Genomic DNA, 26,607 nt, shown 5'->3' on the forward strand with positions numbered 1-26,607 from the left:
CATCCCCTCAGTGACTCTCACAAAATTCCAGATACAGTTGTCAGTGGGGAAGTATTTAGAGTAGGAAATTAAAATGAACTTTGCTGTTCTTCTTTTAGTTGTGGTGTATTTGATTATCCCTAAAAAGTCACACCATTCTCAGAAAGTCATTACACTATTCCAACCATTTAAATGAGAATAATCAAGAGGTCTTTTTTGGTAATATTTGTGGTCACTATTGCGGTGCATGCCATTATGCTGAAGGTTGTACTCAATTGAGGCAAAAACGAAAATAAACACTAAAAGGTATCTTAATTGGAGAGGAAGAAGTACAACTGTTTTTATTCATAGATGATATGGTCATCTATGTAGAAATTTGATGAGCTCTATTAAAGCTATGAGGATGGTAACTTCAGCAGCTGAGTTTAACAGGGTTGCAGAATACAAGATGAGTATACAAAAGCCAATTGTGTTGATAATCAATTTCTACATAATATCAATGAGCAACAGGAAATTGAAATTTCAAAAACAGTACCATTTGCAGTAGCATCAAAACATGTGAAATACTTAAGGATGAATTTGACAAAACCAGTGCAAGACCTGTATGGTACAAACTACACAACGGTGTGGAGAGAAACTAAGACCTTAGTAAAATGGAGAGGGATGCCATGCTTATGAGAGGAAAACCTCTCGAGACGAACAACTGTTTCTCTCCAAAATAATCCATGGATTTGGTGCCTCCCAATCATAGTCTCAGCAGGTTATTTCTTAGAAATTATTAATCTGATAGCAAAATTCATATGGAAATGCAAAATATTTAGAATATTTAGAACTTTGAAACAGGACAAATACTACTTGATTTCAAGATTCATTATAAAGTTACAGTAGTTAAGAAAGTATGGAATTGACATCAAGATAGGTCTATAGATTAGAATGCAATAGAGAGTTCAGAAAGAGACCCACACATATGTGGAAAATTGATTTTTGATCAAGCGGGAAGTTCACTGGAGAAATGATTATCTCTGCCAGTCACTGAAACAATTGAATATCCATATGTGAAAACCCAAATAACTTCAATCTACAAATTGTACCATAAATAAAAGTGAACACAAAATGGATGATAAATATAAATGTAAAACCTGAAAACATAAAATTTCTAGAAGAAAACACAGGATCAAAAAAAACTTTGTGACTTTGGGTTACGCAAAGATTTCTTAGATGTGACAGCAAAAGCGAGATCTGTAAAAGGATCATTTGGACTTCATCAGAATTAAAAACTTCTTTTCTTTGAAAGGCACTGTTAAAAGAGTGAAAAGACAAAAGAAGACTAGAAGAAAACATCTATAAATGAGCTATCTCTAGGATATATAAAGAACTACTAAAATTCAGTCATTGAGATACGGTGACCCAATACAAATGTGCAACACATTTGAACAGACACTTCACCAAAGACAGTATGTTGTTCATGGCCAATGAGTACATGAAAAGCAGCTCAACATCATTAGGGAAATACAAATTAAAACCGCAATGAAGGCCAGGCGCCATGGCTCACTCCTGTAATCCCAGCACTTTGGGAGGCCGAGGCAGGTGGATCACTTGAGATCAGTTTAGCACCAGCCTGGCCAACATAGTGAAATGCTGTCTCTACTAAAAATACCAAAATTAGCCAGGCATGTTGGTGATCACCTGTAGTCCCAGCTACTCAGGAGGCTGAGACAGGAGAATTGCATGAATCCAGGAATTGGAGGTTGCAGTGAGCTGAGATTGTGCCACTGTATTCCAGCCTGGGCGACAGAGCAGACTCCATCTCAAAAACAAACAAAAAAAACCTACTAATAAAATGACTTTCTTTTCAAAAAATATATATTCAAAGAAAAAACAATGAAATACTATAACATATTTACTAGAATGGTTGAAATTTTAAAGTGGTGATGATACCAAGTATTGGGAAAGACATGGAGAAACCAGAACTCATGAGAATGTAAAATGGTACAATTGCTTTGGAAAACAGTTTGGCAGTTCTTAAAAAGTTAAATATATACCTCCCATGTGATCTAGCTATTCTGCTAGGTATTTCCCCAAGAGAAATGAAAGCATGTGCCTGCTTACAAATGTTCATGGTGGCTTTATTTGTAATAGCCCCAAACTGGAAAAATCCCAAATGTCCATTGACAGGTAAATGTGTAAATCACAATATATCCACACAATGGAATATTGCTAATGAAAAGATATCTACATGACATGGGTTAATCATAAAATAATTCTGAATAAAAAGTTGGATTTTAAAAATATATGATTACAATTATATAACATTCTAGGAAAGGCATACTAATCTAGAATGACAGATCAGATTGCTTTGGGGTAGTGAGGAAGAACAGGAAAGAGGTTATATAGAGATAGAAGAAAACTTTTGGGTCATGAGTAAGTTCACTGTCTCGATTGTGTGGGGATGATATTTTGTGTGTGTGTGTGCACACACTTATGTATTCTCTGAAAATTGTTTCTTTGAGCACTCTAATGTGGCTGTCACTCTCATTTCTTTGACTTATTTTACAATGCAGTTAAGTCTTTGGGAAAGTCACTTATGTCATCAGAAAAGAATGCCACCAAAATAGCTTCTCACTTAAGTTCCCATCCCCAGAGCTAACCCACAGGAGGTTCCGATAAATTCAAATATTTAATAACTTGTATTTTTCTTTCTCCTTAAACACAGGCCTTCTGGTCCTGGAGGCAGGATCATGTGGTGGATTCTTGGCAGTCAGCAGTCTGTGGAGCTTTTGCAGGTGCAAAGGATTATATTATACTGGGAAAGACCAAAGAGGGGGAAAAAATGTGAAAATATTAACTATGCAAAAACAACATTCTTTAGAAATTCCAGATTGTTTAGATGAAGAGTGCTCCATTAGTTGTTTGAGAAAAGCATGTGTCCTAGGGAAAATAACTGCTAAAAAGGTGTCTGCCTGAAAGACAACCAATTTGTTTTTGACAAATTTTTCTTTTTCTTTTTATCTTTATTAAAGCCTTCACTCAGGCCCTGGAATTATCTTAAAGACGATTTATTAAGTCCTCTGTGGGAAGAGACTTGCTGTGGGTGCAGGGCTGACTGTGCAGCTGTCTGCCTTGGGCAGTGCTTAGGGGGTTTAAGCGATTTCTGCAAAAGGCAATGATTCACGGTTTGTGTGACATGTTTGACAGCACTGTAGATTAACTAGTGTCAGGAGAGCAGAGGCTCCTCCACAGCTTACTGAAGGCTAAACTGTTCTGTGTAGGAAGTATGGAAATCTACACATCTGGGCATTTTCGAGACATTAAAGCAAGAGCAAGGTGACAATATGCAGTATGGTGTTATCCATCACTAAGTCATATGAATTTTCCAGTGAGGCTTTAATGAGAACTCAGATGCTTTAAAGAGAAGTGATATGTTAAAAAGCCTAAGAGAGAAGTATATTTGGTTGTTACAAAGTTAAATGAGAATTATAGTTGAAATACAGTGGAAATTGGCCAGAAAATGAAACTTTTAGTTGATTTGTGAAGCCAGTAGGGGAAGTTTGGGGTGTTAACTTTATTGGAAAATAATTATTTTCCAGTTTGTTTAATGGTCATTGGTTTTTTATTGTTGTGATTGGGAAAACAGAAAATGTACGTTTTATAGGATTCTTTATTAATAATTAGACTTATTTGACTTGTAGAATTGATCATCAAAAATAAGAATTTTGCCTCTAGACATGACACCAACCCAGATTGATTATGATGGTAATTGTTTCCACATAACACAATAGTCATTAGCTGTGTTAAATAAGTAGGTGGTCTTGATTCATTTTCCAGAGGTCAAGAGTCATTATTCCCCAGTCCCTAAGAGAGACTGGCTCCTGGGCCCTGGGGACAAGTGAGCGCATTATGGAAATTCAGTCATCCTGGATAAGTAAGGCTACTTCTTAAAGTTAGCAATACTGTAAAACTTTCATGTGTTGAAATAAGGAGAACAAACTCTCTGGTCCTATTCCTTAAATACCCAATTCAAAGATTTGCTTGCAGAGACGTTGTTACTATTAAGGAAATTTGCATTAATTACCGTTTCTTTTTCTGAATAATACTCTGTAATAGACACTAAGCATTTAGATTGTCAGAAGGAGGGGGAGAAGGGAACTTCCTATCAGACATCCTCTATGTGGTAGGATCCTACCATCCAGGTCCTTTGAGTTGAGGTGGTTCTCCTGGGGAGTGTGGCAGCATAGCCAGTGCTGCGGTGATGCTGAGAGGTGGAGAAGGGGAGCGAGGTGCCCACAGCTACACATCTAGCACAGGCTGAGCTGTGTGACTTGCAGGGTTGTCATGTCTCTGTTTTGTCCCAAACTCAGGAATGAGACTTTGGGGCCCTCCTGAGTGCCAGTTTCCTTACCTGTAATGTAGAAGCAACAATTCCTACCTTAGGAGATTATTTCAGGGCTTGAGATAATGTATGGTTAGTACTCTGTACTTTGTAAAACCAAGTCGATGTAAGGAATTACTACTGTTTCAGTAAGAACAACCAACATGCAGAAAATGGAAACCTACGATCACAGCAATTCACCTTCTTGATTGAGTGAAGGAATGTCATATCAATAAAGTTACTCTACAGAACAATCTCCTCTAATAGCTTGCAAATTTTGAAATGCCTCCAATACAAGCATCTTATTTTTTTTGTAGAAGTTCTGATAAGTGAAGGAGTTTGTCCAAGGCCTGCAAAAAATCCATTGTCAGTAGATCCACATACATTTAGCAAAAGATAAACATATTTCTTATTTATGTCCCTTATTGTTTTGAAATTTTATTTGGTACAAACGTTGATCTAGAGGAACAGGGTTACTATTTTAAAACATTTCTGAAGGATAAATATCACTTGAAAATATTCTAGTTTGTGAAAAAGTGAGGTTCTCTAAGAGTTGCAACATGGTGCCTTACAGAGTATAGAGATGAATGATGTCTTGTGCAGTTGCTTTAAAATCCTTACACACTGCCTTGCAGACTTTACCCTTACATGGCCATGAAGGGAGTGAGAAAACTTGCCCTCAAATGAGAAATCAGAGTTCCCATCCCGTGTGCTTTTCCAAGTTTAAATTGGCTAAATCATTGCAGATGAACCATTTTGTATGCCATCCTTGGCACTCTTTCTTGCTCATGCTTGTTTTATAAACTACTTGGCACAAGTATCCAAAAATGTCCCTTGAGATTGGAGGTGTTGATGGCTTGTCATGCTCAGAAATTCCCTTGGCTTCTGGTCAGGGGTTAAACAAGGGGGAAAAGAGGACTGTGCCAACTTCCTTGCTTCGAGTTACCATAATGCAATCTAAGTAAGCATGACATTTGCTACTATAGTGATATTTGGTACTCTAGTATATTTTGGTCAGTTTCTTGTAATAAACACCTCTCTGTACATTCTCTAGGAGAGAAGGGGGTGGGGAAGAAAGAGGCAGAGAAAGAAGAGATTGATTGCAATCTCTCCATGGGTTTGAAATTCTAGAATAGGGTAAGGGATTATTTGGGTAACAAATGAGAAGGCCTGACACAATCTTTATTAAAATACAAACAAAAACCTTGTTGTATTCTCCTTGTTGTTGATGTGGAAGTCTTCCACATCTGCACACTTCATTGGAGGTCACGCATAAGAGGGGCTTGGTGGTGCTTTTGTCCCTCCCAGACTAATCAGGGACAGCATAGGATCTGGAGGAGCAATGAATGGCAGCAGGGTTGCCCGGGAATGGGTTTGGGGACTTCCCCACTGTTGCCCCTACATTCTTAGCTGCTGCTCAGGAGTGACAGTTCCTGCCTCATTGTAGGAAGGCGGCTACTTTGTCTTTATGGCAGGAGAGGGGGGCACAGTTAGAGAAGCTGCATTTGTTCCTCAGGGAAATATGAGATACAGTGCCATCATAAAATTGTAGTTTCCCTTGAATCCTGTCCTTGAAAGCAGTTAGCCTAACGTTCAGTACAAACGTAACTCCAGTGGAGACCATAGAAAACTGTTTCACAAATGCTTTGAATACAAAACCAGCCTATAGTTGCTGTACCAAATAATTATTTCCTGTCTCATATGTTAGAATGCTCCTTGTATTTGTTACCAGTAGCTTACAGTGCTCTTAAATAAAACACTTAAATAATTACATTTTAACTGAAAGTCCTGGCCCCAGCCCTTCCCCGTTATGACCATTATTCTAGTCTATTATCTTCACAAGTCTTCCTTACGAAAGCATTCTGAGGTCTGTGAGTTAGAGAAGTCTTTGATATGTGAGACAGGCAAATTGATTTATTAGCAACTTACATAAAATTCCGCTTCTCTCATGGTAGTAAAGTTAGGACCTATTGAAGCATATGTGTTTCTGTCTGTAACTTTTCTTCATTTTAATTTCATGAAACCTAAATCTCCAAGAGAATATTGGCAGGCATCCACACTGAAGGAATGGTAGACATTTGCTAATGGTCAAAAAAAGTTTGATTTGCAGTAACTAAATTAATTCGATGTTCCTTATCAACCTTTAGGTCTTCTTAATTGGTTTAGGATCATTTGAGAACATTTTCACATATGTAAGTTGGTTTTAACAATTGGACAGATTTTAATTTGTCTTAGCATATATCAAAGCAATTATATAGTGGAACGAGTACTATTTCTGAAGTCATGATACACGTGACAGTCCCAGGTCCCATACCAGCTGTGTGGCCTGCGCAAGTAAGCTGGTTGGAAAATGGGAATAGTAACACCTACGCAAATGAGATCAAATAATCAATGAAAAGTGCCTAGTGCATTCCTGGCATGCCATATAGGAAGTAAGCACCGCAGATACTAGCTCCTACCTTTACCTTTTCCTGCCTTTCAGAGGATGAGTTGAAAATTTCAGTTTATAAGATCTAGAGACCAGGGCACCGATTAAGTGTTTTTGAGTGCCTGCTGTGTGTGCTGTGTGTCTAGAGAAGCAAAGAAAAATCCCTTAAAAGCTCTGTCCACACAGGAAAGAGTGAATCACTTAGTGATTACTGCTGTGAGCCGGATGCTGTTCCAGACACATTGCACAGGCCCATTTAGTTCCGTGTCATACTACTGTCCCCATTTTACAGATGAGAAAACTGAGGCCACTAGGACACCAGTGGCTGAGTCCCAGTTCCAGAGGCAACACAGGCTTAAGATCCATTCTCAGCTCCGCACTAAGTAAACTCTTCAAGTTTTTAGCCTCCGTAAGCCTTGATTTCCCCACCTGTAGCATGGAGCAGTAAGAGTCCCTAGCTCATAAGGTATTTCAGCTAGACAATAAGTAATTACCTTAGGCCAGACAACTGGTAGAGTAGGGATTTAAGCGTTAGTCTTTCCAACTCCAAAGAAGGGTTCCTTCAGGCTAGACCCTGCTGCTGGTAAGGGAAACAAAACTGAATCTGTTATTTCGGGGTATGGAAGTCTGGGATAGTCAAGTTTGCTGCCTTTGTGTCTTTTTCCCTGTTCTTCCTTTCTTGGGGAATGGACACACACACACACACACACACGAAGTGTTCATGCATTCTATTGTGTAATTAAAAGTCTATTTACTTTTCTAGGGCAAATATGTGGGTAAAAACAAAAGTGTAGGATTTCAAGCCCAAGCCCACAAAAATTTAAAAAACACAAAGTTTAGCAAGTCTCTGAATTTCAGGCAACCTCTGGATTTAAGACAAAGAGTTTTACATACTCATAATTTGAAATGGCTAAACCAAAAGGGATTCAAATATTCACGTCAGTTGATAGTACTTACCCCTAAGGTGTGTGACATTTGAGGGTAACCAGAAATGGATCATGAGAGCGTAAATAGGTACACCTTTCAGAAAGTCAGTGTCACCGTAGGTGTTACCATACAGAGGAGGCAGTATAATGATCTTATTTCACCATCATATTTAGAAAGATATTTGGCAGAGATCAAATGATCCTCTTGTCCACAAGCCACAAGAGCGAGAGGGAAACTAGTGCTATTTCTGGAGTATCCTCACACACATGTGTCCGGTTCAGCCCTTATAACACTGCCTCTTTCCCCAGCTCGTGGAAGCTGAATCTTTGTAATGCCTTTTAGGGTTTATTATTTCTGTCTCCATAGGGCCTCTTGGGATTTAGAATTTATCTTTATACTGCATTAAATGAAATCTTGACACTGTAAACTTGGTTTATGTTAAAACAAAGTCCTTAAAAAGTCCAGTCTGTGTACACTTCATCCATCATGACATTCAGATCATGCAGACATGAGAGAGAAGGTAAGAAGGAAGCCATAACACCTAATGCCTGCTGAACTCATGCTAAGAAGATGTAGAAGAGAGCTTAGAAATGTAGGAACTCTGACTGGACTGTTAACAGGAGCCTGTGAAATATAAAAAAGCTTTACTCCTAGGCCAGGCGCGGTGGCTCATGCCTGTAATCCCAGCACTTTGGGAGGCTGAGGCAGGTGGATCACAAGGTCGAGAGATCGAGACCATCCTGGTCAACATGGTGAAACCACATCTCTACTAAAAATACAGAAAATTAGCTGGGCATGGTGGCGTGTGCCTGTAATCCAAGCTACTCAGGAGGCTGAGTCAGGAGAATTGCCTGAACCAAGGAGGCAGAGGTTGCAGTGAGCCAAGATCTCGCCATTGCACTCCAGCCTGGGTAACAAGAGCAAAACTCCATCTCAAAAAAAAAAAAAAAAAAAAAGCTTTACTCCTTTATTTCAAAGAATCCAACCATGTATACCAAAAATCCCCACAATGTTACATGTGACTCTATTTGTCCATTTTCCTATGTGCAGATCAGAAACAATAGAAGCATTTTGGAGTCCCTTTAAAGAACAGTGGCCCAGGCTGGGCGTGGTGGTTCATGCTTGTAATCCCACCACTTTGGGAGGCCGAGGCAGGAGGAGTGCTTGATGCCAAGAGTTCAAGACCAGCCTGGGTTCTTGAACTTTAAGACCAGCCTGGGTTCTTTGAACTGGGTTCATTTCTGTACAGGAAATTTAAAAATCAGCTGAGCGTGGTGGTGTGCATCCGCAGTCCTGGCTATTCAGGAGGAGGCTAAGGTGGGAGGATGGCATGAACCTAGGAGGGTGAGGCTGCAGTGAGCTATGATCACACCACTGCACTCCAGTGTTGGTGAGAGACAGTGAGACCCTCTCTTTTCAAAAACAAAAAAGACAGTGGCCCATAGAAAGTCATGACCCCTTTGGGAACCATTAGGAGCTGTATATCTCACATACTGAGATCTGGCTGTAGACATGTATGTCATATATGTACACATTCATTATATATGTACACATACAAACTCATTAGATTGCTAGTTAATAAAAGAGCAGGGTAAATCGTGGAGCCCTGTATGTTTCCCCCAAGTGGGAGAGCATTTTCTTTTTTTTTTTTTAGAGCGTTTTCTTTTACATGCAGTTCTGTGGCACTGCAAAAGAAATGAAGCACATGGATAGATTTTACGTGTGTACATCCTGTTCTTGCATCAGGTGTACATAATGACGAAGTGATTTGGGCAGAGTGAGGAATTCTAAAAAATTACAAAATTATGATCAAGTACAGTAAACAGGATCTCACTTTGGTGTTGGGTATTATTTGCACAGGTGGATTCGCCGCTGCAGTAACCACACCTCTGGATGTGGCAAAGACAAGGATTATGCTGGCAAAGGTAAGTGGTGAAATAATGTAATGCAGACGTTTCGGATGCTCATATCTGTCAGCACTGGGACTGCAGGTATATGAAGTGAATACAAATGGCCACCATTTACCTGTAATAGCATCTTATGCTGCCTGTGGAAACCAACAAAACCGCCACCGATGGAATAATGTCCCCAGTGTCTATATAACATTGTACCATTTCACAATCATTTTCACCTTTGTTATGTAAGCATGTAGGGCTGATAGGGCCATTGCCTGGTAATACTATCTTCAGATAAACTCTGTTTTTACTGGTGACAAACCTAAGTCTCAGAGAGGTTGATGGACGAGCTTCCTGCCATGCAACAGGTAATTGACAGGCTTTGAACCTAAGGTTGTGATTGGCCTTAACTGGATGAGTTAAGACAGTTGTCAGAAATGTTTAAACAATTTTGTTTAAGAGAAAAATTGTTTGTTTTTTTTAAAAAACCCTCACTAGATGGAGAGTTTAAAGAATGCCATACACATACCTGCACCAAACCAAAACAGAAAAAGTCCTAGCTGTGTGGAAAAGTAGAACAAATGTGGGCCAAATTTTAGTGTGGAGGTGGCACGATCCAAGCTAAGAATGTTGGTGATGATTTAAGCGCAACACGGCGCTCTATTAAATAGGTTTATTAGCTGCTTAGGCAGGTTTCATAGTTGTACCATGTGCACAAATGAGTCCCCGTCCTCCTCGTATTGGTTCATAGAGCTTCTGTCTTTCTCCTGTTGAACAGTGGTTCATCAGTCATCTGGTGAGCTCTGAAAAGCAGCCTCCCATGTGGCATGGGCCACATCCCTACTTGCCTGCATCTGAGTATAAGTGCTTCTGCACAAGCGAGCCAGGTCCTGACTGCCAAGAAGCTCCCTGGTATCTGACACTGTTCTAATGAGGGTGATGGGGAGCCGTGCGTCTGAGGATATCTGGGAGGCAGCTGTGTGATGGGTGCTTCAGAAGATAATGGGTTTCTCTTTGTCTGTTCACACAGGCTGGCTCCAGCACTGCTAGTGGGAACGTGCTCTCTGCCCTGCACGGGGTCTGGCGCTCACAGGGGCTGACAGGGTAAGATGAGGGATGCTCTCCGGCCTTTCTTCCTCTCCACCACTCCTCCTCCTTTAGCCTGACTTTGGACAAACACCTCTCCTTCCCTTCTGTTTATCTTCTGATTTGAGTTTCTATATATTGTGAAAAATATGATAGTTAATGTTGTATATATGAGATAACATTGCAAATCAAATTGACAAGAGTATTCCAGCCAGGCGATTCTCAGCCTTGCTCATCTTGATGTTAGATGGAATTCACCTGTGTGGCCCTCACCAGGGTCTGGGCTGCAGTGATACAATGGGCTTCTGGTTACAGTGCAGAATACAAGGGAGTGAAGTTAACATTGTTAGAAGAAAGCATTTCTGGTTCTGATACTTTTAACTGTTATTAGTAACAAGTTACTTTCAAAATACCACAGTGCAGGTGGTAGGACTCACAGCTAGCTTCCAGTGACAACCACTTTTCTTCAGAAGCGCCTTAAACTTCTAGCTTCATGTCCTAAAAAGCTCTCTCTGCAAGGTATTTCAACATTGCTTTTACAGCATAAACATGTAAAGCTGCCTGAATGTTGGGATCTTGCAGGCATGTGAAATTAAGATTTTCTCTTAGGGACCATCTACCAGGGATTTGCTTGCAAGAGGAAAGCAGTGGCCTCCCTTTGGAGAGGGTTGGCAGCTGCCTGGACTTCCAGCGTCTCAGCTGGCACTGCCTCCTCCTCCTGATGCAGAGTTGGATCACTTATTTGATTGTAGTTTTTGTGTGCCTTTGGCAGTTTTAATCTCAGCTGTTTGATGGTCTGGAGAACATGAAGTAGGTGAATCAGGCCCCAGTTAAGGTTTTGTAGGAGAGCAGCCCATCTAGATTGAAATTTTCCATCTGCAAGTTTGAAAAGTAGGTGATCTTGGATGGTTTTGTTGAATGTGACAACTCTGAGGGATTGGTGTTGGGTGCCTGGGTCACAGTTTTGAGACAAGAACTGTCACAAAGCCAGAGGAGTAATTGGCTGTTGATGTCTAGTGAGAGCGTGGGAAGGGCCGAGTGGGGGTGAGTGTGCTGTAAGCCTGCCCCTTAGGGCTACCATCTCGTGAGGAAGCGAGACCCTGGCTGCTCGCATCTGTGGCACATTCATTCTGCTGCCAGTTTCACAGTAAATAAGGGAACCATGTGAGAAAAAATGAGTCCTGAAGCCACTTAGCCAGTAGCAGGTAAAAGGTCCTTATGGGCCGGGTGCAGGGCTCACACCTATAATCCCAGCGCTTTGGGAGGCTGAAGCAGGAAGATCGCTGGAAGTTAGGAATTTGAGACCAGCCTGGGAAATACGGCGAGACTCTGTCTTTAAAAATAAATAGTCGGGTGTGGTGGCATGCACCTGTAGTCCCAGCTACTCAGGAGGCTGACTGATTGTTTGAGCCTGGGAGATCAAGGTTATAGTGAGTTACATCTGCGCCACTGCACTCCAGCCTGGGTGACAGAGCAGGACCCTGTCTTAACAACAGAAAAGCTGGTATGTGTTTCAAATAGCCATTGGGCTACATACACGGAGAAGTCGCATACAATGGTTTTTTTTAGACTGTAAAGTCAAACTGCCAAATTTTACTGTCTTACCCATTTCAGTGTAGTTCATGTGTGATTGTGTGGCAAGTGTTGGGCACACCTCTTCTGTGGACCTTAGCTCTATGGAGCTGTGCTGAGCTGCAGCCTTCTGCCTTTCTAGAGACAGTGGTGACAGGTGGGGTTGGCATAGTCAACTGGAAGCCTCATGGCCCCGAAAGCTGGTAGAGTCACATTGAGTAGATGATTGACGATAATCTTCCCTGTCCTGGTTGTGGCCTGTACTATACTTGACATTATGAAACTAAACAGCACCAGAAATACAAGCAGAGGAGGGATGGCTTCCTCGGGCCAAGGGCCTGTCCCTGGCCCCACTGTCAGCTCTGAAAAGGTCATCTGGATTTTTGTGTCTCTTCTGAAGCCTCCTAAGTCATGGGCTCCCGTTAGTCTGTAGAGTGTAGTCCTTAAGAACATTACAGACGGGAACGATCCAAGATGGCCAATTGATAACAGCTCAGGATCGCAGCTCTCAGTCAAAGCGCAGAGAACTAGAAGACGCCACACTTTCAGACAAATTCTGGTCACTCACGGAGCAGAAGATCCCCAGTGGAGGAACCATACAGGTCGCCAGTACGACTCTTGTGGCCGGCGCAGCGGCTTCGCCGGCACCTCGGCGCAGCATCTCTCGGAGCAAAGTAAATAGGGCCGGCTCCCCTTCTGACCGAGGTTTGGAGGACCCACACGGGTCCCCAGCACGACTCCTGAGACCGGTGCAGCGGCTGTGATGGCACCTCAGCGCGGCAGCTCTCGGAGCAGAGTAAACGAGACTGGTTCCCCATCTGACCGAGGTTTGGAGCCCAGGGAAGGCAGAGTCGCCCATTACAGACACAAGAAGGAAGCCAGACAAGAGAATCCTGGGCAGAAAAGCACTATCAGTCTTAACGCCGCCGTTCTGGCCCTGGGAACTAACAACTTGGATGTCCAATCAAGAGACCTAATCTGAAAGTTGGCAATTTCAAAGACGACAGGAGGATAAATTTACAACGATGGGAAGAAACCAGCGTAAAAAGGCTGAGAATACTCAAAATCAGAATGCCTCTCCCTCTAAAGATGATCACAGTTCCATATCAACAACGGAACAAGGCTTGACGGAGAACGAGCGCATCCCAATAACAGAATCACACTTCAGGGAATGGATAATAAGAAACTTCTGTGAGTTAAAAAAACATGTTGTAGCCCAACGTAAAGAAACTAAGAACTTTGAAAAAAGGTTTGATGAAATCCTATTGAGAATAGACAAATTAGAGAGGAATATAAGTGAATTAATGGAACTGAAGAATACAATACAGGAACTCCGAGAAGTATGCACAGGTTTAAACACTCAAATTATTCAAGCAGAAGAAAGGATAACAGAGGTCACAGTCCAACTTAATGAAAGAAAACAAGAAGACAAGATTAGAGAAAATAGGATAAAAAGGAATGAGCAAAGTCTCCAAGAAATGTGGGACTATGTGAAAAGACCAAATTTACGTTTGATAGGTGTACCTGAATGTGATGGAGAGAATGAATCCAAGCTGGAAAATACCCTCCAGGATATTATTCAGGAAAATTTTCCTGAACTAGCAAAGCAGGTCAATATTCAACCCCAGGTAATACAGAGAACACCACAAAGATATTCCTCAAGAAGAGCAACCCCAAGGCACATAATCGTTAGATTCACCAGGGTTGAAACGAAGGAGAAAATACTAAGGGCAGCCAGAGAGAAAGGTCAGGTTACCCACAAAGGCAAGCCTATCAGACTTACAGCAGATCTCTCAGCAGAAACTCTACAAGCCAGAAGAGAGTGGGGGCCAATATTCAACATCCTCAAAGAACAGAACCTTCAGCCCAGAATTTCATATCCAGCCAAACTAAGCTTCACAACTGAAGGAAAAATAAAATCTTTTATGAACAAGCAAGTACTCAGAGATTTTATTACCACCAGGCCTGCTTTACAAGAGCTTCTGAAAGAGCCATTACACACAGAAACAACCAACCAGTATTAGCCTTACTAAAAATACACCAAAAAGTAAAGAGCACCAACATAAAGAAGAATTTTCATCAATGAATGGATCAAACAGCCAGTTAACATCAAATGGCAGTAACCCTAAATTTAAATCGACTAAATCCCCCAATCAAAAGACACAGCCAAAACCCAAAGGCATGTTACACCCAGACTTGTTTCACATGCAAGGTTACACAAAGACTCAAAACAAAGGAATGGAGAAAGATTTACCAACCAAATGGAGAGCAAAAAATAAATAAATAAATAAATAAAAAGCAGGAGTTGCAATTCTCGTAGCGGATAAAATAGATTTTAAAGCAACAAAGATATAGTGGTAAAAGGATCAATACAACAACAAGAGCTAACGATCCTAACACCCAGATACATAGAGACTTAGATTCAATGAGACAGAAAATTAATAAGGATATCAAGGACTCGAACTCAGATCCAGAACAAGTAAACTTAATAAATATTTATAGAGCTCGCCACTTCAAATACATAAAATATACATTCTTGTCAATACCACATCACACCTACTCATAGGTTTAAATGAAACACTGATTGGCCATTATTAATACCCATTTTTTTTTTTCAGATAAAGCAGTATTTCCATTCACCCTCCCTCTCTCTCTTCCTCTTTCTTTCTCTCCTTTACTCATTTTTTTTTTCTTTCCTTCTCTCAAAAAAAGAAATCAACTTGTAAACCTCTAGATCCAGGTCGGCAATGTCTCTCATTGCTTGAATTCCTTCCTTTCCTTCTCTTCCCTCCCTCCCTCCCCCCCTTCCTCCCTCCCTTCCTTCATCCCTTCCTTCCTCCCTCCCTTCCTGCCTTCCTCCCTTCCTCCTTCCCTCCCTAAAAAAAAAAAAAAAAAAAGAACATTACAGACAGCAGCGGTTGTCACTTAAGGGAATTTTAATTAACCCCTTATTAATTATTAAAGACAATAAATAATTTGACGAAAAACAGTAACAGAAAAACCTGGCAGCTGTTATGAACAGAGGTCCCAGGCACCTTCAGCCTGAAGGTGTCTCCACCGGCTTCCTCAGTTGGGTCTCCGGGTTCACAGCGCTGTTGCCACCTCCTGCCTCCTCCCCTGGGCTCACACTGAGTTTACTAGGTACTATTGGGTCTCAGCAGTCACTGTCTCCTCACCTTGGGATGGAATGGTGCTGACCTCTCGGGGTCACGTCAGGTGGTGAGCATTTTCATCTTTCCATGTTGTCCACACAGGTGAAGACCTTGTTCTGGCACATACTGGGAATACACATAGAAATATATTACTAAACAAACATCATGTGTTCATTTAGCCCAGCAGCCAGAAGGCAGATGGGGAGCCTGCCCACCTCGATGCTCCCTTCCTGGTTTTCTTCACTCATCAGCTGGCTTTCTGTTTTTGTTGGTTATGCTCTTTATGTAGTAGCTGCCACTGCTGCAAGCACCCCTTTTCTTCCCAGTACTGTAAATGCTTAAGTTTGCTCTTATTTAATCTGTGGGCACTGGAACACGGTCCTGCTCAATTCAGAAGTCTTCACCTTCGAGATCGGCTGGGGCGCTCACTATACAAATTACTCCATGTGAAGGCCGTAATTACGTTAATAGATTCAACGGTCATCTAGTGAAACCATAAACTGCTTCCATCTGCCTCTTGCTAGGAGCAGCTGAGCTTGTGAGAGGCAGAAGCTGAACAAGACGCTGGTGTTTAGAAGTAAAGTAGTAAAGGCAGGAGAACTTTGTGGCCAGTGTAGTCTTCTGCAGCTTGTCTTCTGCTGGCATCCCGTCTAGCACCCTTTCCTTCTTAGGGTAGGAGCCAGAAGGCTCTTCTGTTTTTCAGGCCAGAAGGACATAGCGGTAATATATGAATTTCTGTCCTCACCATGCACCCTATGCAAAAACAATTTGCATGAGGCTGAGCTTTTTATTTTTTTTAAACAAGTGTAGCTTAGTTTAAAATACGATTTTCATGGTTATTTTTAGACAAGTAAAAGGGGTCTGTAATCTTAAGTGCAATATTTTAATGATTTAAATCCTTCATTAGCTAACTATAAAGGCCTCCCATTTTCCTTAGAAGTGCCGAGTGCTGCAGAGCGAGGCTGCTCCGCCTCCCCCAACAACTCAAAGGTCTTGGGAGAAAGGACATAGCCAGGTGCTGGGAGCAGCCTGCAGGGACCATATTCCTGCCACGTTTCTTTTCCAGGCCACCAGCTTGCTTGTCACGGAGGCTTTTCCCGTATCTTAAAGGATGCACAGCTACTGCCGGCATAACTTGACCATTTTCAGTTTTCTTCCATAGACCCGCCCAGAAATCTTCTCACTTGCATATGCACTAGTTTGGCCTTTGTAACTCCTCTTACAGAGTTGTAGAGGCATACCTTGCTTACTCGCACTTCTCAGATAGTGCGTTGTTTCCAAATTGAAGGTTTGTGGCAACCCTGGTTGAGTGAGTAATTCAGAGCCCTTTTCCAGCAGCACATGATCACTTTGTGTCTGTGTCACATTTTGGTAATTCTCACCTTTCAAATATTTTCATTCGGTCTGCTGTGGTGATCTGTGATCAGCCATCTTTAATGCTACTATAATTGTTTTGGGGCATCACACACTGCGGCCATCAAAGAGGGCAGATGTAATTGACAAGTGTGGTATGGGTTCAGGCTGTGCCTCCAACCGGCCATTCCTTGCCTCTTTCCCTTTCCTCAGGCCTGTCTTCTGTGAGACACGGTACTGCAGTTAGGCCAATTAATAATCAGTCCTCCAGTGGCCTCTAAATGTTCAAGTGAAAGAAAGAATCACACCTTTCTCATTTTAAATAAAAAATGAGGGCCAGACATGGTGGCCTACACCTGTAATCCCAGCATTTTGAAAGGCCAAGCCAACAGATGGCCTGAGCCCAGGAGTTCGAGACCAGCCTAGGTAACAGGGCAAACCCAGTCTCTACAAAAAAATACAAAAATTAGCAGGGCTAATTTTTAGCCCTGGTGGTATGTGCCTTTAGTCTCAGCTACTTGGAAAGTTGAGGTGGGAGGATCACCTGAGCTCAGCAGGCAGAGGTTGCTGTGGGTCATGATTTTGCCACTGCATCACCAGCCTGGGTAACAGAGCAAGAGCCTGTCTCAAAAAAAATTAACAAATGAAAACGTGGAAATGATTAAATTTGGTGAGGAAGGCACGTGGAAAGCTGAGATTGGCCAGAATCTAGGCCTCTTGTGACAGGTAGCCAAGTTGTAAATGCAAAGGAAAAGTTCTTGAAGGAAATGAAAAGTGCTATCCAGCGAATATACAAATTGATAAGAAAGCTTAACAGCCTCATTGCAGATATGAGGAAAGTTCGAGTGTTCAGGAGAGAAGATCAGACCAACCACAACATCCCTTTAGGCAAAAATCTAATCCAGAGCAAGGTCCTACCTCTCTTCCGTGAAGGCTGAGAGAGGTGAGGAAGCTGCACAAGTCTGAAGCTAGCAGAGGTTGATTCATGAAGTTTAAGGAAAGAAGTCATCTCTGTAACACAGAAATGTAAGGTGAAGTGGCAAGTGCTGATGGAGAAGCTGCAGCAGGTTATCCAGGAGATCTAGGTAAGATCACCAACGAAGGCGGTAACACTAAAAGCAGATTTTCAATGCAGACAAAATAGCCTTCTATTAGAAGAAAATGCCATCTAGGACTTCCTTAACTAGAGAGGAGATATCAAGGCCTGGCCCCAGAGCTTCAGAGGACTGGCCGACTCTCTTGTTTAGGAGCTAATGCAGCTGGTATGTTTAAGTTGAAGCCAGTGTTCATTGACCATTGTGAAAATCCTAGAGCCTTTAACAGTGCTGGTGAATCTACTCTGCCTCTGCTCTACAAATGGAACAACAAAGCTTGGATGACAGCACATGTTTACAGCATGGTTTCCTGAATATTTAAGCCCACTGCTGCGACCTACTGCTCAGAGGAAAAGATTCCTTTTAAAATATGGCTGCTCCTTGACAATGTACCTGGCCACCCAAGAGGTCTGATGGAGATGAATGTTGTTCTCATGTGTGCTAACATAACATCCACTTCTTAGCTTGTGGATCAAGGAGTAATTTTAACTTTCAGGTTTTATTATTTAAGAAATAGATTTAATAAGGCTTCGGCTGCACTAATAGTGGTTCTTTTGCTGGATGTGGGCAAAGTAAATTGGAAGCCTTCTAAAAAGGATTCACCATTCTAGATACCAGTAGGAACATTAGTGGCTTCATAGGAGGAGGTCAAAATATTGACCAGGCTAGGACGTTGGAAGAGGTTGGTTTCAATCCTCATGGCTGACTTCAAGGGGTTCAAGACTTCAGTGGAGGGAGGTACATAACTGCAGATGTAGTGGAAGTAGCAAGACCACTCTAGTTAGAAGTAAAGCCTGAAGATGTGACTGAATCACTACAGTCTCATGATAAAACTTGAATAGATAAAGGTGTTGGTTCTTACAGATGAGAAAAGAAAGTGATCTGTTGAGATGAATCTACCTCTGGTGAAGACATGGTAAACGCTGTTGTAAATGACAATAAAGGATTTAAAATATTTCATCAAGTTAGTTGAGAAAACAGTGGCAGAGTTTGAGATGACTGACTTCCAATTTTGAAAGAGGTTCTACTGTAGGCAAAATGTATTGTGTGCTACAGAGAAATCTTTGCTGGAAAGAAGAGTCCATCAATGCAATGACTATTATTTTTAGAAATTGTCACAGCCACTCCAACCTTCAGCAGCCACCACCCTGGTCAATTGTCAGCCATCATTCAAAGCAAGACGGTCTACCCGCCAAAGGTTACAACTTACTGCAGGCTCAGATGCTCATTAGCATTTTTTTTTTTGCAATAAAGCATTTTAAAAGTAAGGTATGTACAGATTTTAGACATGCTATTGCATACTTAATAGACTATAGTATAAACATAACTTCTCTGTGGCCTGGGAAATGAAAAAATTAGTATGGCTTGCTTTATTGCAATATTCAATTTATTATGGTGGCCTGGGACCAGACTTGAAATATCTGTGAGGTATGGCTTTACTCTTGGTAAAAAGGTCCAAAGGTTATGGAAACATGGGCCAGGAATGTGTCCTATAATCCATAGACAAGAGTCATTCAGTTTAGGACACATCCCTCGCTTGCCTTTTAGACATGGAATCATGCATATGGCCCTTGGACTTGGTTTTTTAAGCCTAATCTGTTTTGTGATTTTTTAATGTTGGCATCTGTGGATTTCCTCATCTTTATCAGCTACATAATCATCCACTGTGTTTACTGTGCCATAACTTATGTATCCATCAGCAATGCCACAGTCGAGATCTTTGAACAAATATCTATGAGTAGGTATAGGGGGCAGTTTTAACGAATGAATCCCCAATTTATATTCTTGTGGCATTGTAGTTTTACTTTGTGTTTCTGATTATTCTACAGTGTACCTTGGCTGGTGAGTGGCCTCGGACTGTGCAGGTGTAGGCGTGCTGCCCCCTTCACAGCCACAGCCCATTTGCCTTTAGACAGAAAAGGAACACAGGGAATCCATGAAGGTTTGACTCGTGACATCAGGTTTTGGAGTCTCAAAGGACAAAATGCAACTGAGTTGGTGGAGCAGCTGCGTTGCCCAAAAATCTCTTCAGTGAGCAATCCCCTGGAGACCACTTTGGAGCTCTGGGCTGGGAAGTGCCTTCCAGCCTTACCTAGGTTTCAGCTCTTTGATGCCCTTTTTAAAAAAGTCAATTTCATCATCTCTCAAAGGGAGAAATGGCATGAAAGTTTTAGAACTATTGTTGCCTTATTTGGGAGTGCTCACAAGTCCGCTGTTTGGTAGTTAGCCACCTTGGCCAACGAACAGCTGGGCTCACACTTCAAGCCTAATTGGGGAGTAATTTAGTGCCACTCTGAAAGGAAAAAAAATGTATGTTAAGTTCCATGTGTGGTTTAATGAGCAAGCTGTGGGTATTGGAATTTAACCTTTTTAAAATACAACATTAATAATCCTGTTTTTTTCCCCTAGATTATTTGCAGGTGTCTTCCCTCGAATGGCAGCCATCAGTCTGGGAGGTTTCATCTTTCTGGGGACTTATGACCAGACGCACAGCTTGCTGTTGGAAGTTGGCCGAAAGAGTCCTTGAAGCAGAGACAGCCTCACCTCCACTTCTGTCAAGAGAGGGGCCTGCAGTGTAAACCCTCCTTCTGCTGAGCAGCTGTCTGAGCTACAGGCCCCAGTGCCAGCGAACAGTTCTGCCAAGATGCTGGCATCGAGATTGTGCCATCCGTGGTATAGGCTGGCTAGTATAAAGTCAGTGGCCTCTCTGCCAGAAAGAGAAGAAAATGTGGTCTCTGGCAGTACTGTGAAGAGTTTCTTCAGAACTTCTTAATAAATAAGTGGTAATGCTCAGGCCAGGCCTTTCAGAGCTTTCATTTGATTTCTATCTGATCTTTCATTTCCTGCCACCTGATGGTGGATTCAGCAGAAGGTAAGATGGTTACAATTTTAAAAGGACACTTGGGGAAGAAGTTGTGTATGTGGGTATTTCGCCTCCTAGTTAATTCCTGGTGTGTAAGGTTAAGGCTTTGTTGAACAAGAATGAACTACAGGTGCATAGCAAGCATTCTTTCTGGGTAACGAGGCTGCTGGTTTTAATTACCCTCAGATTTCACCTATAAAAACATAATTGTATTGTTTTACAGAGACGTGTCCAGCGCCCCCTGTGAAGTGTGAGAGAAAGCAGTTGCAGCTCAAGTGACTAGGTGGGCCCAGCTGGCTTCACGCAGGAGGGCACGGTGGGTGAGCCATTCCCGATATTCTCCATGTCGGGCTGAAAGGAGGGCCTGGGCCCACTTTGAAAACAGCGTTGCTAGAAATAGGCAGGATGAAATAGGAAGGTCACCACACTTTGGGATTTGAGAGCTTGACTAACAAGCTCCAGGTGTAGAAAAATTCAGAACACGATCTCAGGAATCTAGCAGTGTTGTCTGCCCTGGAGCCAATGTTCTTTCTTTCTTCGGGAAAGATAATTAAAGGCAGAGTGACTGTGTTTGTATAAGAAGGACCACCAACTATATTGACATTTATAAATGAACCTTTATTAAAGACACTTCAATATTTTACATGGTTTTCAATGTACACTGTACCAAAATTTCTATAAATAAATAACTTTGTACATAAAAGTAATACTTCCTCTTTCACATTGCCTCTCAGAAGCAGCAAATTCACATATTTTGTGGAAGTAAGATTAGTTAACTGTCGAGAACAAAATTCTAAATGTGCTTACCTTTTGAACAGTGATGACACCTGACAGTAAAATTGACATTGTTAACTATTTTCTCAGTAACTCCCTTCAGCTTTTGGCCAAAGGAACATTTTAAGGACCTTGTTTGTTTCTATGTAATTCTTACTAAATTACACATTGGCACTCACAAGATGGTTAGCTACAGGTCTCAAAAGTGCAAAGACACCCAGAATCCAGGTCAAGGGTGAAGTCTTTTCCAGTCCCAGCTCAGTTTCATCTGTGCAAGGGAAAGGCACATGGACAGCCCTGCTCTGGATCCTCAGTAGAAATAAGGTAGCCCTGAAAAGTAAGAACTTCCTCCTTTTTATCCCCCATGGCCAATGTAATACTAATTATATTGGCAGAACGAAAACATCACTATAGAAAAATCCACAGGTACCAACACCAGCAGCCTTTACCTTAATTAAAAGTCTCAAATAGCAATCGAATGATACTGAGAAGGCCACATTTGCTTTTATCATAAAATAAGCTTCAGAGGAGGAGGAAAGGCAGTGTGTAACTGTTCTGACCACATGGATTAACAACCCCCATTCTACTCCTGAAAGACAGACAGCACTTAAAAGGAAAAGCTATTCACTGCAGTGTGGACAGCACCTGCTCCTGTGGCTCTACAGGGAGGCCTGTGACAGAGGCATCGACACACAAGCAGTGCTCACCTGAAGCTCCTTCTAGCGCACATGGAGTGTGGAGGCCAACTGAGCAGCAGCCTAGGGGTCTGTATATGAAGTGCAATACAAATCCAAGCCCTTCCATCCTTCCCCACCCTACATCAAAAATTCCTGGGAACAAATGTGGTTGTAGCCTCTATAAATTCCAGCCATGCGTTAAGGCACCAGAACCATTTCCCCTCCCCCCTCCAAAATTAAACAGCAACCTGATATGAAAAATAAGTCAAAATTGTATAACTTTTTTCTGTTAACCATGCACTAAAGATTAAAATAGCCTCTGTAAAAGATATATATGAAATCTCTGAAAACTCTTATGTACAGTGGTATCAAATACTTTTTTTGCCTTTTGTACACAAATACCCTCTTGCATTTCTGTGCTTCAGATGCAAGTCCTGTGAACAACGGATACTCCACATGGCAGTTATAACTATATCCACATCAGTGACGCCTGAACCCAAGGCTTCCTCACTGCCTCTCCTACCTCTTTCCCATAGAGATTGGCATGACAAGAGCTGAGGTAGACAAAACCTAGCTTTTTGGTGCCAACAGCAGGGGCACCCTCTGTTTGCCAGGGAGCTGTCCTGTCAGTGGCGTGGACTCGGGACTGGAGTCACATGCTCTGGGGAGGTGGCCATTGGAAACAAGCAAGTGCTGGGCTTCTGTGCGCTCTGGATTGCTTGAAGATAACGAAGACGCGGGCTGTAGCTCTGAGTCCGGGTCATACAACCTTGCTAAAGTCCAGGAAGAATCCCCTACAAGGAAAGAAAAGACCTGTGAGACCCCCACCTGACTGGTGCAGCAGCTCCCCACCCACCTGTTAGTGACTCCTCAGAAGACAGTAAAAAGGTACCTTTCCCATCTAGAGATGCCACTGGCTTTTTCTTCACAGCCGTCAGCATTCTATCATGGTTACTGGGGTAGAGCGACCCCTGGCACTCAGGGCAGGACCCAGCAGCAGTCCCGCTGCACTGGTGATGTGGAGAATGCTCTCGGTCACTCCTCCCCGCCTCCGGGCCATGCGGCGCACCTGGCTGCATGCTGTCTCTGGACACAGGCTGGGGGTGGAAGGCTTGTTCCCTGGAGTAACAGTCCACCTCAGTGTTGCAGTCACTGCATACAACCCGGCCACCATGTTCTGAAGGACAGCACCAAAGAAGGGTTAGAGCCACTCTTCACCCCGCAGAGAACAGGCTGCTCACCTCCCTGACTACAAACACAATGCATGCTTCCTCCCTCCCCCAACTATGTCCTCAAAAAAAGACTGGGCAAACACCAAGCCGCTCATGAACAGGGGTTTTTCATACTCTGACAATGTAGTCTTACTACTTGGGGGAAAAAAGCCATTTGCCTTAGGTACCGTGCGGTGTTGGGTCTATTTAACAATTAGAAATTATAGCCTTGGTGAAAAGGCGCTGACAAACATTTGGTTTGTGCCTTGCCCTTTATTTATGTTGATCATTAAATAAGTTGCTCATGGATCTAGAAAATCCACGCTCAGGCTTACCATGCCGCAGACTGATGTAGGAGAAACTATTCTGGAATTAAAAGAGAGCCAGGCCCGAGCTGTGCATTTACACACTTAATACCAGATTTGGAGACAGCTGTAGACTAATAACGTGTGTCTCCCTTTCATGTAGTGACTAGGTCAGCCCAAATTTCCATTTCAGAAAGGAAGACTGCAGATGGGAAGCATCTCATACCCATCTGATGTGGCCCAGGTGTCCCTTCAGCTTTCTCTGTCGCTTTCCATGGTTCTTTGTGATAACCAACACAGAGCTTTGGCTGCCTGCAGGCAACGCTGTGAGCATCGGCCTCTGCAAAGTGGCTTGGATTTCTTGGACAGACACCTGCGATAGATTACAACACAATCAGAAAGTGTTATGAAAGGAATGGGCAAAGCCGCTAGAACAGTCATTTTTTAAAAAGTTTTCTAAAGTGGTGGGCTATTGGTCTAGCAAGCAGCATGTTTTTTAATACTCTAATACTGCTTCCCAGCAGGCAGGCTGGCCTGTGAAGTGAGCAGCTCTCTACAGGGTGAGCCTCTGCAGTCTCAGGTAAGTGCTCAGAAGCCCTCTACCATTGGAAATACCTCATCCTGGTGACAGCTTTCTAGCATGAGACTGGGGCCCAGAGCAGATCTGGACATGTTCTCCATGTAAGGAATGGGTTGGGTGGGAGCCCTGTAGTGCCCTCTGTAGCTGCTCCTCCAGGCAATCCTACCTTACCCTGCCAGGGAGATGCTAAGCCCAAAAGTAAATTCCTGGAGGGCTTGAAAATCTTGCAGAAATGAGGGCTGGGTCCATAATAGCAGGCCTTAGTCACACAGCTTTCCAGTGCAAGTGTGCCCCATCTAATTCCAGGTACATGCCCTGCAAAGAGCTGGAGGCCACCTCCAGCACCCAGAGATAAAGTCACAGCAGAGCTCTGCTTCACACTGAGGCCTTACCATTGCTCTCAATGTGCCCATTGGCCTGATGGCCACCCTCGGTCCTGACCATGGTTTCTTGTCGGTCAGAAAGGGTCCCCTGAGAAGAGAGGTAGCTTGGAACATCTGGTGGCACGATGGTTTCATCTGCAAGGAGACAGAACAAATGAAACACCAGGGTCACAGTGATAAGAAATGCAGACACATGTTCATTGTCAGGCTCAGAAGCAGGATCCTCCCAGTGACGACCATCAGGGCTGGGCAGAGAGAGAGTGTGGAGTCCATGTAAGCAACAGGCCCTCCCAGCGCCTGCTCAGCCTTACTCTACACCCACTGTGAAGAGCGCAGCAGGCAGATGCCACAGGAGGTGGAGATGAGTGATGGGAAGAGAGCCGGGACACACAGAAGCACCACACTGGGAGATTGTTTCAGTTACAACCTACTATGTGGCAGCAGGGCCTGTGCACAGGCGGCCTCTCCGTTACCAAGGAGAGGGAAAACTGCAGGGTATGGCTGTTATATTTATCTGGGAGCATTCCTGTTAAAGATGAAGTTCCTCAAAGTTAAAATGGAAATCAGTGGGACTAAAGCCTCAGGAGTGCTGAACATACTATGCTTCTTTCAAAAGCCACTGGGCTCCCACCCAGTTCCCCAGCATCACTGCCGTTCCCCCCTCCCTGGAAGTCAGCTCCACCAGCAGGGCCTGACCTGTGTTGGTGACACTGTACTCCTCACTCTTCTTCCTTGTCTGGTAGATGATGCACACCCAAACCAGCGACGTTAGAACGATGCTGCTCACCACTGCGATGGTGAAGATGCCCACTGTGGTCCCATCCTTCCTGCAGCTGGCTGCAGGCAGGATGCTCAGCTGGCTGTGAGCTCGCTCTGTGCCCAGAGTGTTAGACATCTCACAGGTATACTGGCCTGCATCCTCCGCCACCACGTTCTGAACCACAAGCAGTTGGTTGTCAGGGGTCAAGTGATGCCGCTCAGTGACACTCAGCGGGTGGTCCTCCTTGAACCAGGTGATGCGGGGCGGAGGGTTCCCGGTCGCTTTGCATTGGAGGGCTACCGTTTCTCCCACAGATACCACACGGTCTTCCAAGGGCACTGCCAAGGATGGGGTCTCTGCAAGAGGTCAGCAGAGAACTTTTAGTCATTCTCAGGGCTTTGCTTGCTCTGGCTCTGCCCTGTCTTTGGGACAACAGGCAATCCAACATATCAATGAGATGCATCTGAGATCTTAGAGTGGCAAGCTTTTTTAACACATCAACTAAGTCATCTCCACTTTGGGGGTGGTTTCCACAGGGGCAGTAAACTAATCTCTGCCCACAAAAGCCCCTGCTATTCTCTAACCATCCTTTTGACCAACCCACATCCAACCTGTCCAATTCTTAGAATGTTCCCTATCTAAACCCAGTGAAGAGACAGAACCACCAAGAAAAATGTCAAAAAGCAACCACGAAAGGCCCACTACACCTATCGCCCCTGGCCACACAGAGCAGTTTGAGGACCTTGGCTCTAGGTGCCTATGACACACACACACACACACACACACGAGCAGTGGCCGAACCTAAGACAGTCAGGGTGGCATTAGCTGAAATGGAGCCGGCTGAGTTCTGGGCAGTACAGCTGTAAACCCCTGCGTCATCGATTTTCACATCAGTGATAAAAAACACATCGTCATCTGGCATGACGTGCATGCGTCGCTCACGGGCAGCAGGGAAATCCGTGCCTCCATCCTTCTGCCAGGCAATCTGGGGGTTCGGGTGACCTGTGGCAGCACATTCGAGGCGGGCCATAGTGGTGGTCCGGATGGTTATGTCATGAGGCGTTTTGGTGAATGATGGCAACACTGGAAAATATACACATACAGGGTCAGGTTGTGGGACCGCTAGATGCAAAGCCAGGGAGTCTTCTGGCAAACACCTCCCCATCACTGTGCCCCATGCCAGTTCACTTCCTCACCAC

General features: G+C 43.3%; 2 protein-coding genes across 12 annotated transcripts in view; one reads left to right on the plus strand and one right to left on the minus strand.

The window, feature by feature from the left end:
* SLC25A26 (solute carrier family 25 member 26) overlaps nucleotides 1–21,421 on the plus strand; it is a 175,571-nt gene extending 154,150 nt beyond the window's left edge. For 4 of the 7 annotated variants that reach the window (XM_078351444.1, XM_002758529.6, XM_008981981.6 and 1 more), the window contains 4 exons: nucleotides 2,693–2,762; nucleotides 9,564–9,628; nucleotides 10,629–10,702; nucleotides 20,265–21,421. In XM_078351444.1, coding sequence (XP_078207570.1) covers nucleotides 2,693–2,762; nucleotides 9,564–9,628; nucleotides 10,629–10,702; nucleotides 20,265–20,382 — 327 coding nt within the window. In that variant the 3' untranslated portion in view covers nucleotides 20,383–21,421. The remainder of the gene's footprint in view (nucleotides 1–2,692; nucleotides 2,763–9,563; nucleotides 9,629–10,628; nucleotides 10,703–20,264) is intronic. The other 3 variants (XM_008981984.5, XM_078351446.1, XR_013527422.1) reach the window with 2 other exon arrangements.
* Nucleotides 21,316–26,607, minus strand: part of LRIG1 (leucine rich repeats and immunoglobulin like domains 1) — a 122,393-nt gene continuing 117,101 nt past the window's right edge. For all 5 annotated transcript variants that reach the window (XM_035276057.3, XM_002758530.5, XM_035276058.3 and 2 more), the window contains 6 exons: nucleotides 26,210–26,491; nucleotides 25,345–25,764; nucleotides 24,658–24,783; nucleotides 23,912–24,058; nucleotides 23,062–23,346; nucleotides 21,316–22,963 (listed from right to left, as the gene is read on the minus strand). In XM_035276057.3, the coding sequence (XP_035131948.2) occupies nucleotides 22,740–22,963; nucleotides 23,062–23,346; nucleotides 23,912–24,058; nucleotides 24,658–24,783; nucleotides 25,345–25,764; nucleotides 26,210–26,491 (1,484 nt within the window). In that variant the 3' untranslated portion in view covers nucleotides 21,316–22,739. The remainder of the gene's footprint in view (nucleotides 22,964–23,061; nucleotides 23,347–23,911; nucleotides 24,059–24,657; nucleotides 24,784–25,344; nucleotides 25,765–26,209; nucleotides 26,492–26,607) is intronic.

The sequence above is a fragment of the Callithrix jacchus genome, chromosome 15 (genome assembly GCF_049354715.1).
Source record: "Callithrix jacchus isolate 240 chromosome 15, calJac240_pri, whole genome shotgun sequence".
Classification (NCBI taxonomy): Eukaryota; Metazoa; Chordata; class Mammalia; order Primates; family Cebidae; genus Callithrix; species Callithrix jacchus.